The 18,586-nt window shown below is 41.2% G+C and overlaps 1 protein-coding gene across 1 annotated transcript in view; it reads right to left on the reverse strand.

Moving 5' to 3' along the window:
• Positions 1-6,959: 6,959 nt before the first annotated feature.
• TMEM260 (transmembrane protein 260) overlaps positions 6,960-18,586 on the reverse strand; it is a 66,770-nt gene continuing 55,143 nt past the window's right edge. The window contains exons 13-16 of the mRNA XM_055304533.1: positions 15,915-16,091; positions 14,373-14,426; positions 12,305-12,395; positions 6,960-7,890 (exon numbers count right to left, since the gene is read on the reverse strand). Of these exons, the coding sequence (XP_055160508.1) occupies positions 7,636-7,890; positions 12,305-12,395; positions 14,373-14,426; positions 15,915-16,091 (577 nt within the window). The 3' untranslated portion in view covers positions 6,960-7,635. The remainder of the gene's footprint in view (positions 7,891-12,304; positions 12,396-14,372; positions 14,427-15,914; positions 16,092-18,586) is intronic.

An 18,586-nucleotide genomic window follows, 5' to 3' on the forward strand; every position in this document is an offset into this window, starting at 1 on the left:
CACTTTTACCTAAACACTGAATCGGTAATGTTCACAATTAGGAAACCAGACATTTAGGTCTCCAAAGAAGAGTGTGCTTTTCTAGACACTTAAAAAAATATAATAGAGTGGCTGAACCAAATAGAACAATCATGAACACTACCTCTAGTTCATGAACAATCATGAACACTGGCCTTAGTTTCTGGGAAGAAAAGTCAAATTTTCAACTCAATGAACATTCCAGTGGACCTGGGATATATTTCCTTCTGCAAAACACAGAAATACTATTGTTTTGAACCCTGCTTAGGAGGGGTAAGGAATATATGTTAGTGCAACATTTTTCAAATGGAGCTTTCACTAGCTAATTCAGCTGGAATATAATTATGCTAACAAATTCCAAGATTTCAAAGTGAAATTTTTTTTTTTAAAGATTTTACCCATTTCTTTGAGAGAGAGTGAGCACACATTGGGGGGGGGGGGGACGGTGGCTGAAGGAGGAGCAGACTCCCCACTGAGCAGAGAGCTGGGACTCCATCCCAGGACCTGGAGATCATGACTTGAGCCAAAGGCAGCCACTTAACTGACTGAGCTATCCAGGCTCCCCAAAGTGAGTTTTTCTTACTACACTTAAAGCATTTTAATTTGGATATGTTCCTAAATCCAGAATGGGTAGGGAAATCTCTGTCAAAGGCCAGGAATACAGGCTTTGTCTAAAAGGGAAGGGAAAAAAAGATATTATAACTCAGAGGTCATGAGAAAGGGAAGAAAGCAGCTCAGTGTATGGCTTTTAAACGATATCCTGCAACATACTTCTCAATTTTATATACCATTTACTTCTAGGAAGGTTTATCATAATTTGAATATGGTCACATTACTTGGGGGCTTTAATGTGACACACAGTGGGCAGTGGAATGTAGCTGGTTTTATTTAACTGTAATGGAAATCACACTTATTGAGCCAAATAGCTCAATAACTATTGAGCCAAAAAGCTCATGCTCTAGTCTCAGCTCTGCAATTGACTAGCTGGGTGACACAGATCAAGTCGCTTACTTAGTGTAGGACTGTTTCCTCATTCACTAAACTGGATTAGTTGTGCTAGTTATACTAGATGATCCCTTACTAATTTTTTGGCTTTCATGTTCAATAAAGTGAGATGAATTCTCCTCAGCCAGTGGCTTTCCAATTTATTCTTTTTTATGACCCACATTAAGAAATATATTTTATATTATAACCTAGTTCACATACATGTATATATTCATATGCAAGTGCTTTCTACATGCACACACAATACATAGCATGGTGTATGTGTTATACACACAACCACACACACATATATATAAGGAACAAAACTGAAAGTAGCATGAAAGAATACTAACCCTTGTTACATCGGATGCATCATGATATTTTTATTGTATTTCATTAAGAAAAAGATGGTCAATTTCCACTCGATTTACTCCATGACCCTGGTGACAAACACCATAACCAGGCACAAGCCTGTACTCTGAAGAATGGTCTCAAGGGGAACACAGGTGATCACACAGGTTAGTGGTTAGAATTCTAATTACTGAGGGGCCTGGGTGGCTCAGTTGGTTAAGCGTCTACCTTGAGCTCAGGTTATAATCCTAGGGTTCTGGGATCAAGTCCCGCATGGGGCTCCCTGCTCAGTGGGGAGTTTGCTTCTCTCTCTCCCTCTATGCTTACTCTCTCTCTAGTAAATAAAAAAATCTAAAGAAAAAGAATTCTGCGGATCCCTGGGTGGCTCAGAGGTTTGGCGCCTGCCTTTGGCCCAGGGCGTGGTCCTGGAGTCCCGAGATCAAGTTCCGCGTTGGGCTCCCGACATGGAGCCTGCTTCTCCCTCTGCCTGTGTCTCTGCCTCTCTCTCTCTGTGTCTCTCATGAATAAATAAATAAATCTTAAAAAAAATAACTTAAAGGAAAATATAAAAACTGTAGATACCAGTCCACATATTGAAGGAATGCATTCTAATCTTAGTGAACAAATTATGACACACTAAATAAAAACAACCGCTAAATACAAGTGCTCCCCAGGTGACCTTTCCTGTTGTAATTGCTGCATTGTTGAACCTAAGGTTTACATTCTTTTAGAAACAAAACTTTTTGAAACTTCTCGCCTGTTAGGCTGGCTTTTAACTCTTTAGTCACAGGAACCCTGGTGTTTTAACAAATGAATCATCTTGCATTTATAAATAATCCCTTTTAAAGTTTCTGTAGCTTTTGCTAGAGTTTTTTTTTTTTAAAGATGTTATTTGAGAGAGGGAGAGAGAGAGTATGAATGAGAGGAGGGTCAGAGGGACAAGCAGACTCCCTGCTGAGCGGGGGCTCAATCCCAGGACCCCAAGATCATGACCTGAGCTGAAGGCAGACCACTTAACCGACTGACCCACCCAGGTGCCCCTGCTGCAGTATTTTAAAAGAGCCCTTGTTTTTTGTGTATTAAATTTTGAAAGCACTGAAAGCACTATAATTATCTGTTTTCCTTCCTCTTCTGGAACGCGTCTTGAGGGGAGATGTTGTAAGAAGATTCTAGTCCTTGCATCTTTTACCCTGTCATCAAATCCTAGATGGCCCTCTGGATTAGTTTTTGAGTTCACATCTTGGTATGCTGGGATGTCATTGGGATTTCCTGTGCCTTTAACAATACTCAAGGATCTAGGGCACCAGGTGACACATGTAGGTCCCATCACCATGAGAAAATGGTCTCACTTCCCAAGAGTGTTCCCTTTTGGGTCTAATGGCTCACACTTTCCTCTATATGCAACAAGGGAAATACCCTTCACAGGTATTTCCAATGATTCAATCATCTAGGGAATAGTTCATTGAGATGAGAGAAATCTCAAAATATCTTCTTTAAAAGGTTATATTACAAAATAACCTCTTTTTAGGCAACACTTCTAAACAGAAGATGATTATGTGTGCATATTTTAAAAAAACAGACATAATGTCCACTTATTAGTTTATAATCTATAATATATTAACTTACCAATATAAGGATTATACTCCATCTATTGTACTTCTTTCCCCCAATACTACTTAGGTAGATTTACAGCAAATTATAAACAATTGAAATTACGAAAGCGTTAAATCTTAGCTTTGGATTTCTATTTATCTTTTACTAGAATGTCATTTAACATCATCCTCCCCTAATGGCAACTAGGTATAAGACAAGACGACTGGGTGGCTAGAGAAGCCGGTCACCAGGATAGAAACCTGGGCCAGTTATTTGCCTTTATGTTCGATCCATATCTTGAAAGTTCCTCAACCTTAGCAATTCAACTTTTCTAAAATCATCATAATACCTATGTCACTAACCCCAGTCACATTGTTAACTCCAACCAATAATTCGTGGGATCTGAGGAAAAGATCCAGATAACTGCATTTATAGGTCAATAATTGCAGGCTTCATGTTTATAGTTTTGGAACCTCTACCCATTTCTCCCTCCCACTTTTTTCTTTTTGCAATATGACATGAGCTAACCTTTCCTGCACATATGATTTCCACCAGATATGCATTACAGTGTTGAAGAGCAATCAGAATTTTTTTTCCAGAAAAATTCTTTTCTCAAGATATTTTCCTATTAGTTTGCTTTCCTATATCCAGGTAAGCACATTGTGCTATTTCTGAGGCTTTTTTTTACACCGTCCTATGCTGATCCAAATCAAACAAACCTTTAGAGGGTACTGACAATGATGTCTTCATTGAATATGATCGCTGCTAAATCTGTAGCTCCCTGTTTGCTCTGTAATGCTGTGCCAAGATCTTGGCCTTTAGATGTTCCCAGAATCCCTGGAAACATTACTTATTTGTTTGTGAGTATAAGCTCTAGAATGATTTTGTAGTCACAACAAAATATGAGAATGAATAAAGCAGTGTGGTTTTTCCTAGGCTGGAATTTTTTTTCTTCACCTAACCATAGGACTTGGAGCCACTTAGAAGAACAGTAATACTCTACATTGGTGCATTTATAAAATATACTAGCATTAAAACAAAGTAAAAGGATCTGCTGTAACAGAATCCATTTTTTTTCAATCTTTGATATTAAAATTTTTTTTTCCTGTTAAAAGTATTAACATTTCTAAATTCCGAGGGATACTGGTGGGAACTGTGATTAAGGACTCACATTATTTAGCTTTTAAAATACACATTTAAAAAACTAGTCTTCGGGGCACCTGGCTCAGTGGTAGAGCATCTGCTTTTGGCTCAGGGTGTGATCCTGGGGTCCTGGGATCGAGTCTCGCATCAGGCTCTCCACAGGAGCCTGCTTCTTCCCCTGCCTATGTCTCTGCCTCTCTGTGTCTCTCATAAATGGATAAATAAAACCTTAAACACACACACACACACACACACACACACACACACACACACACACCAAAACTAGTCTTTATACCTAACCTGATGACTTAAAGAAATCAGCAGGGTATCAAAAAAAATCACCCTAACACTCCAAATGAGCTTTTAGATATCATAAAGGCTAAGTAAACACCATGGTTCCACCATCAGAAAATACTAGGAATATGGACAGAGATAACATATCACAATTTCTATTAGAAGATCTCAAGAAAGTCTACTAGTAATTGATCCCCTTCCATTTAGGCTTTATTTTGAATAACAGGACGAAAGCATTCTTTTAAATGGGACCTTTTGAGAAACCCAAAAGAGGAAAGTCAACGGTAAGAACAGGGCATGGCTTCCATCAGTGGCCATGAGGCTGGGGTGGGGGGTTGTTAGAGGGCACAGAGCCGCAGTCCCCTGCCCTGCTCACCCTCTGGTGTGCACCAGACTCGGTGCTGGGCAGGAGGGCACCGCCGCGTGTGGAGAGGCAGGAGGTTTTGCTGGCTCCCACTTGCTCCTCAGGCCAAAGTCCAGGCAGAAGTTGGCCTTGTGGGGTTCCTGTCGTCCTGCCAACCCGCGGCACTCCGGGGACATTGCTGGGAGAATCCTGGCCAAATCCTGCATGAGAAGTCACCTCCCTCACATGCTCTTCCATGTCAGGGGGTTAGACTAAAGGAGACCCCTTCTGTCAGGTTTTATGGTGTCTGTGCCCTAGCCAAGGACAAGAGAAAGAAAAAGAAAGCAACTTGTTTAACCTCACACAAGAGAAAGGAAAGAATCCTTCAGTATAAAAGATCTGGGAACAAAGCCCACTGTGCCCAAGTTTCAGCTCAGTTTGTTGTTTTTTTCACATACTGATGGTTTTTAGCAATTTAAATAATTATGACCCCATGTATTCTGGGCCACTATATATATATATATATATATATATAGTCATTGCTTTCTCAAAGAGTGGTCCAAAGCTGCACAAATACTGTACAGAAGAATCTATGCACCATTTGACAAGTCAATACACGAGGTATATTCAGACTTACCTAGGGAGCACCACCACCTAGACACAAATTTAATAGGCAAGTAGTCTCAAAGAGAGGCCTCCATTTGCCATTCTTAAGGCCATAAATAGGAAATATTGCTTTCCATGAGGTTCTTCTGACACCTCGTGAATACAGATGCCCAAACGCATATTCACAGCCACATGTCTACAGATGCTCCATCACCTCACATATGTGTGCCATCTCTCTCCTGAACTGATAAACACAACACGCGTCCAGAGAATGTTCATTTGAATTTTATTTGTCCTTTTCTTCTTTGAGAAAAGTGGAAATCCTAATCTCACACGATTTCTTTCAAATGGATACACTTAGACAATTTCTCAACGCTTCCTTCAATTTTTACACCACACTGAACCGAATCGGTTTTTGTTTTAAGGTAAACCAGGTTTTGGGTTCTTCCCTGTGGAGAAGTTACTTTCAAGTCAGTGAAAGTTCTTGGCCCATGATTAAAAGTCTTTGCCAATTAGTACTCAACGACTCCAATTCATTTTTTTCTGGTTCAAGATGAGTAGGAGCCTAATAAGGCTGTGATAAAAGGGCAAAAGGCACCGAGAGCCAAAAGCGGATTAATGAGCTCCTCCATTTATTTGTCTTCCTAACAGCTGAACTGTTACAACTATTGACACTCTTCAAAAGGTTCCGCTCTGAACCCTGTCCAGGCGCTGCAGGCTCCAATGGACATCTTCAAATCCAGAGAATGGAGAGGCAAGAGCTTCCCCTGTGTGATGCCAAAACCAACAAAGCCCCACGGATCAGGTAATGAAACTTCAGCTTCTCCCCCTTTGAGATTTATTTACTGGCAGCTGACAAGGGGCAAATTCAGCTCGGATTGTGCAGTCAAGGCCCTGTCAAGCTTTGAGAGGCACCCTTGTCTTGAAGCACCTTCATGACTGGCATTTCACTCAAAAGCCCTCGGCACTGGTCCTTCACAGCTTATGACATCACAAAGGACACTCCAGACAGATGCCTACATGGCATCCTGCAGCATTTTAAAAGAGAATTAGTGGTTTTAATTATGGTCGTCGTATGAAAGGGAACCATGCAAGCTCCACGGGAGACCTTTGATCAGACCCTTTTGCTAGTACAATGCCGCGGAACTTTGACTATTCCTGGTAAGAGGCCTTTTCTCGCTGAATGACTCACCAGTGATCTTTGAATGCAGACAAGCTTCTAGCCCTCCCTCTTCATTAGTGAGCATTTCTATACAGGGGCCTATATAGCGCTTGGAGTCTCGGAGCTCTACAATTGGGGGGAAGAGAATCCCTACGGATTCTGGCCTCTACTTAGGAAGTGCTGAAGGACTCGGAGTGACTTTATTCATTAAAACAGGTTGCTATTAATTAACTGTCATAATAAAATAAAGAACTATTATTTGCATTTCTTACTCTGTTCTCTTTAGTAATATGTATAAAAGATGCTTGTCAAAGAAATGAATTTATTGAACCACTTCCCCATCCCCTCCTCCAATCCCCGCCTTTTTTTTTTTTTTTTTTTTGCATTTTGGCAGCAGGAGCCTACTAATTATTGGGCCCGGATTTATGAGCCCAAACAGAAGTAAAACATAAATATAAAATTAAGTGAGGAAATACAAAATCCTTTTTATTTGCCACTTTATGCAACTGAAAGAGAGCAAACAACAAATTAGCTTTATTTTTTAATGATTTCAGAGAATTATGAAAGACAATAAAACTCCAACTTTTTAAAAAATATTCACTGGGTTGGTGTTTGGCTTGCATTGTGAAATTATGTAACAACCATAGCCACTTAAAAGAAAAAAAAAGTATTTTAACTTGAAGCAGAGCAAGATTCACTCTTAAAAAATCGCTTTTGGGAGACAGAAAATGTGTCTTTGGTCTGGTATTAATATTTTAAGAATTTAATCTTCAAAACGTATCCCAGTAAGCAGGGCCCTTAAAAGATTTGCAATCGATGTTGAAAGTACTTGAAAATCGTCCATTCTTTTCTAGCATCTAACCAAGCAAAGTCATTAAGTGAAACACTGAGGAAGTAGGAAGGTTTTCTGGAAGATTCTCACTGAAATGCTAATTTGGTGATGTGGGATAAATAGAATTTGCATACCCACCACATCACAATAACTAAAACATCCCACTAAATAGTATTGCTTAGTGATGGGAGAGGACTTAGTCTTTCTTTCTTTCTTTTTTTTTTGCAATTTTTTTTCTTGGAGGAAAAACTTCTGGACTTCGGAATTTTGGACGCTGAATGATGAGCAGGTTTTTCACATTCTGCTGCCTCAGACATTTTTCATATTTCTCAGACTTTGCAGTTCTTTTCTTAAGTGCTTTAGAGCAATTAAAATATCAGGCAGCTGGGGATCATTTGATGCTTTCTGGGTGTAGAGACGGAAGTGTCTGATGGTTTCAGATATCAAGACTTCAGGGTCTGTGCCTTTTTCCTGGAGGCGTAACATCCGCTCACAGGCGATGGCATAGTTCTTGTGCCAATTCACTGGGTGTTCCTTTTGTAAATAGACAATCTCCTTATAAAGCTGAAAAACAGCAAAGATGTTGGTATTCCATCGTTATTCCTTGACTTTTTTTTCCCCCAAAAAACAGAAAACACAGAGGAATTAATCACACAAGAAGAAAAATCCAAGCAGCCTATAGTAAAAATCGAATCGTTCCCAGGCCATGCAGAAAATGCAAGAACGTTACTGTAATTATTACAGTGGCAGGAGGCAAATGGGCTTCATCTAAAACTGCTTCTGGGGTTTTTCGGATGTTGCAGAGGGAACCTAAGACACACTGTGTCAGGACAAAATGCTCTTCCTTCAGAACGATGTTCTGGGAAAGGGATTTAGTTCTAATTCATGGAAAGCTATTTACTCAACAGGCAAAAAGGTTGAAACTCTAAATTTAGCTGTTGGGGGAAAAAAATAGATTTCTTTAGAAAACTGCATGGAAAGAGAACTTGAAGGAATTTGAATTTTGAACCTCATTTTGACAAAAATTTCTCTTTACTTTAAAAACAACAGTAATAACAATAGCAACAATAAAACAGCTCAAACGAATACATCATCGAATAGGCTGAGCATAGAGAATTTAAGAGCCATCCCTATAGCAAGATATTAAAAATCTTTGGAGCATCCTGTAATCACAATTTTGACAGTTAAAAATTTGCCCACAGAGATCAGGAATTTTGTTTTGCAACATCAGAGGTAGTATTAACTGGATAGAGTTTGAGTCTTTGATACTGAGTTTTCCAGGGAGAAACAGCAAAATTTAACAAATAAAGTCGACCCAAATCTGCACAATGGAACACTAGACTTGCTTACTGGGAAATTTCACAGCCTTCTTGGGGTCTGGTAAATTGGTGTCGGATCTGTGGGAACTTGAGGTCAGCAACAGACTCGGTGAACACACAGAACAAGCAATGATGCCTTCTCCAGGACCAAGGGCTTTTGCAGTTAGAACTGTATTCATCACATCATTAGGTTGAAAGGGACCCAATATATTAACTATTGCCCCAACTTCTACTCCAGGGCAGATAAATGCATACCCACCTAACCTACTTTTAAATAGTATCCACAGGAAAAATCCCAGAATTCACGTTTGAGGTGTCATCTCGCTATTTAATAACCTTCTGCCTTCCAGCTCACTTTTAAAGCAGTTTTCCCCTTCACTTTCACTCCATCACAAAGGAAACAGTCCCCTTGCACCTGCATGTACATCAAAGCTATGAAGCTAGCCTCTCGCTCTTCCATTCTTTTGGTCAAATACCAGTGTTTCTCTACCCTTCCTCATGGGTCTTTTTACTCTAATTGTTGCTCCTCTTCCTGAGCCTCCTTCCGATCCTCTGATGAGGGACACGTGTGAAGTGTACGGCTTGCTGCCTGCCGTATAGGCTCAGGAACTGTTTAGGTTCTTAACTTTCCCCAGTTCTCAAAATCCTACCAAGTTTCTGGAGTTTGAAACAGGCCAGCCCTTCAGTGAGCATCCCCCATCAGCTCAAGAGAACGACAGGCTCAGTCGTGACCTCTCTGTTGTGTCGTCTTTAGCTATTGGAACCAGCATACTACCTGTTTGCAGAACACTTTGTTGTTGACACATCATCGACTTATTCTGGGTGGCCTATTAAGCCACAGTGCTGTATCTTAAGAAGCCAGTCATTTCACATCACCTGTAATTCTATTTCCTCCTCTATGTGTTACTATCTTAGCAGACTCTATTCTATTTACCGGGGACACCAATCTAACAAACGTATTCCTAAATAGGGATAATCCCTGCTCCCCCTCTACACCTGAACTTAATGTCCCCTCAACTTCAAGTTCTGTTTAAGTTACTGACTAGAATACTTAAATAATAACAAAAATGTCTTACACCTAACAAGAATGTTCTTGAAAAACCAGTACGGGGGTGGGGGTGGGGTGCAGGGGTAGAATTGCCTTGCAAGCTAGGTCACACATCTGGAGACATCTGCAAAGAAGAGACCTATGGACTTGTGTCCACTCAAAAGAGTAAAGTTTAGAGGCCTAGAGGGATAGTAAATCTGTGAATTAGTTTCAGTAGTGGCCTAGCAACTGACCAGGGAACAGGTCACTGATGAGAATATGACACAATAGTAAGTCTCCTATTTCTCCCAACTAAATACTGCTTGTGTTTGACACCATCACAGAGTACTAGAGATGAACAGGATATGCCATGATAAGGACATGAGAGATCACTGATAATGCTTAAAGCCCACTTTTATATTTAGAAGAAATCGAGGCCTGGAAAGGTGAACTGACTTATAGTTGACAATTAATGGTGGAGCAGGCCTGGAAGCTGGACTTCCCGAATGCCAGACAGAACTCTAGCTTGGTGTCTCCCATAATCGATCCCTGGCCATCCTCAAGTGGGTACCTGGGAGGGTTCTGCCTTTGTTCCTGTGGCCTGTCCTCCCACACCCATTTTCTCACTACTCTGGCCCCATCATGTGTCTGGCTAGCTCCCTCTGATCTTTCAAGATGACACTCCAGGGCACCTGAGTGGCTCAGTCAGTCAAGCATCTGCCTTTAGCTCAGGTCATGATCCTGGAATCCCCAAATCAAGTCCCACATCTGGCTCTCTGCTCAGGAGGGAGTCTGCTTCTCCCTCTGCTCCTCACCCCACTCAGGCTCTCTCTCTCTCTTCTCCTCTCAAATAAATAAAATCTTTTTTTTTTTTTAAAGATGACACTCCGGTGACTTCTCTCCAAAGCCTCCCTCCCCTCCTCACCACCCCCTCTCTGGAAGGATGTACGCATGCACAGCCTGCTGCCCCCACGGCACCTCTGCAAATCTTACAAAACTGAATGTAAAGGAGGACTCTATTTCCTGTCTCTTTCTGCAGGCTGCTACTACCTCTGGTAGCAGGGGGACAATGTTTGGTCATCACCACACTATTTGGTACAGACTGGATTCTCAATAAATGCTCTGTGAGTAAATGAATAAATGAATAAACGATGGATCCATGATCCCAAAATTTAGGAGTAAAATGAGTCATACTGATTGGATGCCATGTGATCTGGACATAGCGTTGAACCAGCGCCTGGGCTGAGCAGACCCACCACAACCTGGGATGGCCAACACCTCAGGTGCTCACACACATGGCTCTGGGGCTCTGGTCTCATTGGCCTTGGCCAGGACATCCTCCGATGTCCTCATCCTCCGACAGCCTCCGTTTCCCAGACGGCATCTGAAGAGCCCAGGGCTATAGATTACAGAAGAGAAGGGGCTCATGAAAGCAGGATACCAGCAAGCCTCTGCTCTGTCCTTTTGTTTTCCATTAGAGAGGCCCACCTACCTGTGCAAGAGCCTCTCTGTGGCTGGGCCCTCTGAAGGCTGCTTTGGCCTCCTGGGGCCACAGTCACAAGTCAGAGCCACTCTCTAAGACCCTTCCCCCCTTCCTCATGAAATCCCAATCAGCCACAAACCTATCGTTTCAAGTGCAGCCAGGGTCAGGACTTTTGCACAGAGGGCAACCTGTCAGAACTTGTTTGGTGGTGACATTTTCTGTTCCAATTGTTCTTATTTGTTTCTTTTTGTTGTTGTAACAAATCACCACCAAAGATAGTGGCTTCAAGCAATATACATTTATTATCTTATGCTTCTGGAGGTAAAAATACATAAAATCAAGGTTTTCATAAAACCAGCAGGGTCATGTTCTTTCTGGAGGCTCTACAATCTGTTCCTTTGCCCTTGGCTGCTTCCAGAGGCTGCCTGCACTCCCCAACTTATGGCCCCATCCTCCACCTTCCAGGCCAGCCACACAGAGCCTTTGAATCTTGTTCTCTGACTTCTTTTTTTTTTTTTTTTTTTAATTTTATTTATTTATTTATTTATGATAGTCACAGAGGGAGAGAGAGAGAGAGGCGCAGAGACACAGGCAGAGGGAGAAGCAGGCTCCATGCACCGGGAGCCCGATGTGGGATTTGATCCCAGGTCTCCAGGATCGCACCCTGGGCCAAAGGTAGGCGCCAAACCGCTGCGCCACCCAGGGATCCCTTGTTCTCTGACTTCTGCTTACGTTACCACCTCTCCTTCTCTGACTCTGACCCTCCTGCCTCCTTTTTAGAAGGGCCATGCGATTACACTGGGTCCACCTGGATAATCCAGGATAATTTCCCCATCGTAAAATCTTTAACTTAATCATACGTGCAAAGTCCCCTTTGTCATGTAAGGCCTTCTGTTCACAGGTTCCAGAGATGAAGACTTGGACATCTATGAGGAGGGGTATCATTTGCCAACCACACCATTTACTTTAGAGATTATTTGTGATACACAAGTAGTTTTCCATTTATATCACTTCCTAAAGCCAAATAAAACTAGAAACAAAAAAGTAGAAACTCTACTGTGATACACACACTCCATTCCAATCACCACCACCTTTTCACCAAACATATTCATATATATATACGTATATATATATAAAAGTGTACCATACGTTATATGCGTAAGTGTAGAGTTGAGCCTTCACAGCTGAAGGGACGCTCACACTTTCTGCCAGGTTAAAGATGAAGAATGGTGTTTTCATCCTGGGAGTAGGGGAGGTGGGAACGTTCATTAAAATCATGTTGTCAAATTTCACATTTAAAGCTACATCTGTCAGACTCTTCCACTGATAAAGAACATACAAAAAAAATCCCTTTACTGTATACTTTTCCTCTCTCATCTTCATAGAAGTGTACTCTGAACCAGCAGCACCTCCTTTCCCTACTGCCAACATGCTGCATTCACACTGCTTGCCAAAGCTTTTAGGAAAAAGCTTAAACTCATCATCACTATCACACATCAGTTCTCCTCCGGATGTATATCACTGTCACTCAAGAGCAGCCGGGAAGGGACAGACTTGCTGGGTTTGTCAGCACACCCCCGAAGGTACCCACTGCAACTGCTCGGGCCAGGTGTGACTAGTTCTTCAAAGGTAGTTAGACTCTTTGACCACATGTACTCGTCCAAATTGTATTCTGCACACCAATTAAATCAATACCTGCCTGAATAATGACCTGCTTTCTTCTTTTATGTGATTTCTTCCCCAGCCTCCCTACATTCAATCACACTGAAGAACTGTGCGAACAGACGGTGCATCTTTGATCAGTTCTTCAAAGCAAGCATTTGTCCCTATAACTAGGGAGATAACTTGAAATATGCTGTTTTCTGACTTTTCAAAAACACTGATGTAATAACCATAATATGGCTATTTTTGTAATTGCTATTTTGGAGCTCTATTTCTTGACAATTTTTTTAAAAACCTCTTTAAACTTATGTAAATCCTTTCTATCATAACTCAATCCTCAGTGCAAAGCACATTCTCTGGCTCAAATTGGGCACCATTTCTCTGCGGAAAGAAATGCTTCATATATACTTGGTATCCCCTTCTGTAGGCCACTTAAGACTTTTATATTATATTTAGGTCAAAGTCTGTTAGTGTTAGATATTTTGAATATTTTATTTGTTTTTTAAAAGATTTCTTTATTTATTTGAGAGAGAGAGAAAGAGAGCGAGAGAGAGAGCATGGTGGGGAGGGACAGAGGAAGAGGGAAAGAGTCTCAAGCAGACTCCCTGCTGAGGGCAGAGCCCCATGTAGACCTTGATCCCATGATCCTGATATCACCACCCCAGCTGAAACCAAGAGTTGGGTGCCTAATGGACGGCATCACCAAGGCACCCTGGGTATTCTGAAGATTTTAAAATAATGACAGGAACCAAAAGCATCCATTGCATCACCACAAAGTGTTCCGTACAGGGACAACAGGAGAGTATAGCAATTAGCACATTAATCCTCAAGTTTCTTCTAACAAGTGGGTCTGCTCCATTAGACTGGAAGCTCCTTGAGGGTAGGAACTGGGTTACATGCATACATACATACATAGCTTCTAAACCTAGCATGGTGTCTGGCCTTTGGGAAGTATTCAGTAAGTGCTTACATAATTAGCTAGCACATTAAACATGGATTCGAGGCATTATCAACTTCTCTTCAATCAATTATACTCACTTTGGTTTAGATGAGGCCAGAGGGCACAGGAGCATAGCAGTATTCCTGAGTCAGCTGGATGTGAGTTCCAGACTCCATCACTTGTCGCTATTTGGCTTTGGACAAGTAAGCTCTCTACTTCCAGTTTGTCCTTTTGTAAAATGGGGATCAATCATAGCAACTTCTTTATAGGTTTTTATGAAGGTCAAATGAGATTATTGAATGTACAGTGACCAGCACAATGCCTCAAACAAAATGGCTGCTCATGAATGTTATTTTAGGGGTGTGTCTAGGTGGCTCAGTTGGTTAAGTATCTGCCTTTAGCTCAAGTCATGATCATGGGGTCCTGGGATCGAGCCTGGCATCATCGGGCTCCCTGCTCAGTGGGGAGTCTGCTTCTCCCTCTGCCCCTCAGCCTGCCTATGCTTTCTTTCTCTCGCTCTCTCTCTCAAATAAATAAAATCTTTTTAAAAATGTTATTTTATTATTACCACTGACCCCAAAACAAACTGCAAACACAAAAGTGTGGGCTAGTCACCTTGCTTGCCACATCTCTTCATTGGCCACAGACTCCCAAGAAGATGGATCAAACCTGTAATTACAAGAAAACAGTGACATTTTTCTGCTGCTACATTTATTGCTACAGACATGTAATCTTTGTTTTATAATCCTACGAGGCAGATAAAATAGGTTGGATATTGAAGTACTGATAGGAATCGAAATAATAAACTTATTCTCCTAGAAAAGTCTGATCGTTAGGAATTTGAGATTTTCATAAATGTGTTCTTAATCTGCATAATGAGCCCCAGTGCCCCATGGGAGCAGATGAAGGATTAGTGGGAAGAGGCTGGAGGCATCTGAAGAGCCAGCTGTTCCTAAGAAGTGCTAGATGGGCAATGGGGCAGGGGTGAAGCCTGGGTCACTCTACGACCACAGCTAAGAGCCAAACAGCTGAGAAGCAAGGCGAGAAGCCTGAGAGAGGGGACTCCTGGCTTTGCTAACAGCATTGCTCAAGCCAGGACGCCGCTCACAGAACATGGGCTAAACCATCTGCTGAATTTTTCTTTTAATTAAACTTCCTTATTATGTGTCTATTTTGATGGAATGGATATAATGAATGGTGTTGGGTACTTGTCCTTTGGTCAGCTGTTTGCAGAAAAAGTTATATTCTTTCTTTTCATTTTCTTCTTCTTCTTTTTTTTTTTTTTTTGTGAGTTTTATGCTCAACATGGGGCCTGAACTCACAACCCCAGGATCAAGGGTTGCATGCTCCAATGACTGAACCAGCTAGGTGCCACAGAAAAGATTATTTTCTAACTTTTCCTCATGCTGCTCATGGAGTGCTTTGACACAGACCTACTCATCCATCTCTGTCTGTTAGTGCAATGTGGTCTGTTTCCTCATATGGACCCAAAACTCCTTGTAGCATTTTTTTTAAATATCATCTTGCCTGTTTTTGAATTAATACACAATAGTGATCTAATCTTTAAATAATTCATAATTTTAAAAAATGGCAAGGGAGGCACGTTTCTATAGATGGTGACTTGATTTCCAACGGGAGTGAGTCAGCTCTGTAGAGATGCTTATAGTAAGACTGATCATGCCCCAAACAACCTAACCAGGCTAATGATAACTGTGAAGAACATGTTCCCCAAGGGCCAGTCTTCCCCAGAGAGGAATGACCTGCCATTCCCGAAAACAACAAACAGGGTAAGTTCATGCATGTGCAAGCTATCCCAAAACACAGAGTACCTATTGCAGCTCTACTGCAGTTAATGCATCTCTTCCACTTTTAGGACAATATAGTGTTATAAGAGCTGGAAGTGGAAGGTGCCATGCCCCAAACTGTTGGGGAGCCCACTCCACCACAGCCCTTCCTGCTTTCCCATCACCCTACTGTTCTTTAAACATGAGAACCAGAAATACATGTTCTCTATTATGATTCACGTGGGCAGCAAATAACAGTATTAATAACTAATAAAAAAATAAAAAATATGCACGGGCATCTCAAAATTTAGTTAAAATTTTTAAGCACACAAAACTGCTGTGCTCTGATGAAAAACACAGCCGCTGTCCATACCTTCCATATTCTTCGGTCCAGTTATAAATATTTCTTGTAAGTTTAATCCACTCCTCAGGGTTGAATACAATCTCTGAAGGAACTAATTTGTCACAAGAGCCCCAGGGCCACAGTGAATAGTTCTTTTTCCACGTTGGATCACCTTCATGAATTCCTATGCAAACAAATGTTTTTTTCCTATTGAAAACAGGAAAAAAAATGTTTAACTCAAAGTTCTCAATGTTAATAAATATAATACACGAGGGGCTATTTTTGACTCCTTAAACCATTGTTACCAATAAACCATTTAAAACCTTTTGGTTTATTTAAATCTTTCCCAAACGGACTGTTTAGAATTTACATTAGTGTAAAAAAGCTTGCCGGGGGGACCTGGGGAGAAGTTAACAAACATAAATGATAAAACCGATCTGTTCATAACACTGTAAGAAATCACTTGGGGACAGGCATTGTTAGAGTGAAAGTTTCTGTGGTCCTGTCTCATATGTAAACATATACATTATCTGACACTTTTTTTTTCATTTTACAGGTGGAAATATAAGTCTTCATTTGTTTTCCTACTTAGAAGTAATGTCTCCTTCCTCAATTCCCATTGCACTTTATTTTTTGTCTTTTATTATTATTGTATTGTACTTATTGTTTGCATTCACATAACTCCCCGAGTAGCCCAGAAACATCCTGAAGATAGGCTCTCTATCTCGGAGTTAACTCTGAATCACACATAGCACAATGCTTAGCTAATATTTGCTGAATAAAATTAGTAGGTTGAATAAACTATTAGGAGCTTCGATACCTGCAAGAATTAGTAATATAAATGTTTTAAATAAGCTTGATTCACACTCACTGTAATTGAATAGTTCTATTCTAATTTGTGGTGTATGCCTGAGTAGCTATTATTAATTGTGTGTGTGGGGAAGCATATTAGAAAAAATTACTTGAAAGTATAAAATGTCATGAACTTTGAAACAAGATACCTCTGGCTTAGATTTTAGATTTTTTAAAAAAGATTTTATTTACTTATTCATGAGAGACACACAGAGAGAGGTAGAGACATAGGGGAGCCTGATGTGGGACTCAATCCCTGGACCCCAGGAGGGGTCCTTAGCCGAAGGCAGATGCTCAACCACTGAGCCACCCAGGTGCGCCAGATTTTAGATTTTTTCCCACCATTTATGACCTCTATGATTAGGAAGAAATTACATAACTACCTGTCCCCTCATCTGTGAAATGGGAAAAGGCTGGGAAACAGCCCTTTCAGAGCTGTTTAAGATTAAATGAGGTATCTAATACAAAGTATAGTCTCAGAACATAGTAAGAGTTCTGGTTCCCCGGGGAGATGGAGCAAGCACACTCTATTCTGTCTCTCCCACTGCATACTAGACTTCCTGGACAGAATGCATAGAATTTGAGGACTCTGGAAATGGTAAATGGAGTAAAAGAAGAATGGGGAAAGACACCAGAATTCTGAGTTCTACCAAACCTGTAGTGAGCTTACCATTTCTCCCCTTCTGGTATTGTCTACCCTGGACTCAAGGGAAGCCTAAAACCTGGAAGTACAAACCAAATGAGGACAAGAAGAGCCCAAAGAAAAGCCCTTTCCTTCTAGCCCAAGGAGGAAAGGGAACTCATAAACTCTGCAGAGAGCAGAGGAAATCCCCTGGCTTTTCCCCATTCTCTGGGAAGATCCCCAGGCACCAGGCAGTACTGTGCCAGCAACGGGGCAGCAGCATGATGGCAGTGGCAGCAGAGCAGGTTCCTATAATTCTGAGGGAAAGGAATATTTCTCTCAAATCAGAGGAGCTGTGGTTGTAAGAGCTGGAAGCAAATCCTCACTGCTCTTTACCTCTCTGTATCCTCTGGAAGCCTGGTTCTAGACATAGCCACAGTCATAGGAAGTATGTGGCAGAAGAGGGAAATTAAAGCCCTAGTTTTCTGGCCAAAGAACTGGAAAGAAGGCTCCCAGGAGGGGGAAGGGCCAAAGTGATGACAGAAAGGACGGAGGTCAAGAGAGCAATCCCATAAATTTGTGTATGAACTCCTGGCTTATCTCTGAGCTCAGCATGCATGGATCTGACCCTTAATAGAGTCTGAGAAATGAGCCACTGGGCAGATGGTCGCCCTGGTCCCAGACTGGGCAATGGGCAGCAACAGGGATTGATTCAGACAGCACTGCAAATGCTTTGAAAACATAACCAACACTGGAACTATATATAGTCCTCAAAAGGCAGGTCAGAACTTGGAGCTTGAGATTTACCTGGCTGGCAGCCTGCTAAACAAACAAATAAACAAAATCAACATTCTCCTTAGGATTTAAATAAGGCCCAAATATTCAAAATGTCCAGGATACAATCCAGAATTATTTGGCATATGAAGAACGAGGGAAATCTCAACTCACAGTGGAAAATACAATCAATAGATGTTAATTCCAAGATGACACAGATGTTAGAATTGTCAAACACTTGAAATTATGTATTATAAGCATATATCAAGATGTAAAGGCAAGTACTCTTGAAATGAATGGGAAAAAATAGAGAATCTCAACAAAGAAATAAAAGTTACAAAAAGGAACCAAATGGAAATTATAGTCCTGAAAAATACAATGATGGAAATTAAAAATTCACAGATGGGCTTAATATAAGGAGAGAGAGAGAGAGAGAGAGAGAGAGAGAGAGAGA

Source organism: Nyctereutes procyonoides, unplaced genomic scaffold, assembly GCF_905146905.1.
Source record: "Nyctereutes procyonoides isolate TBG_1078 unplaced genomic scaffold, NYPRO_anot_genome, whole genome shotgun sequence".
NCBI lineage: Eukaryota > Metazoa > Chordata > Mammalia > Carnivora > Canidae > Nyctereutes > Nyctereutes procyonoides.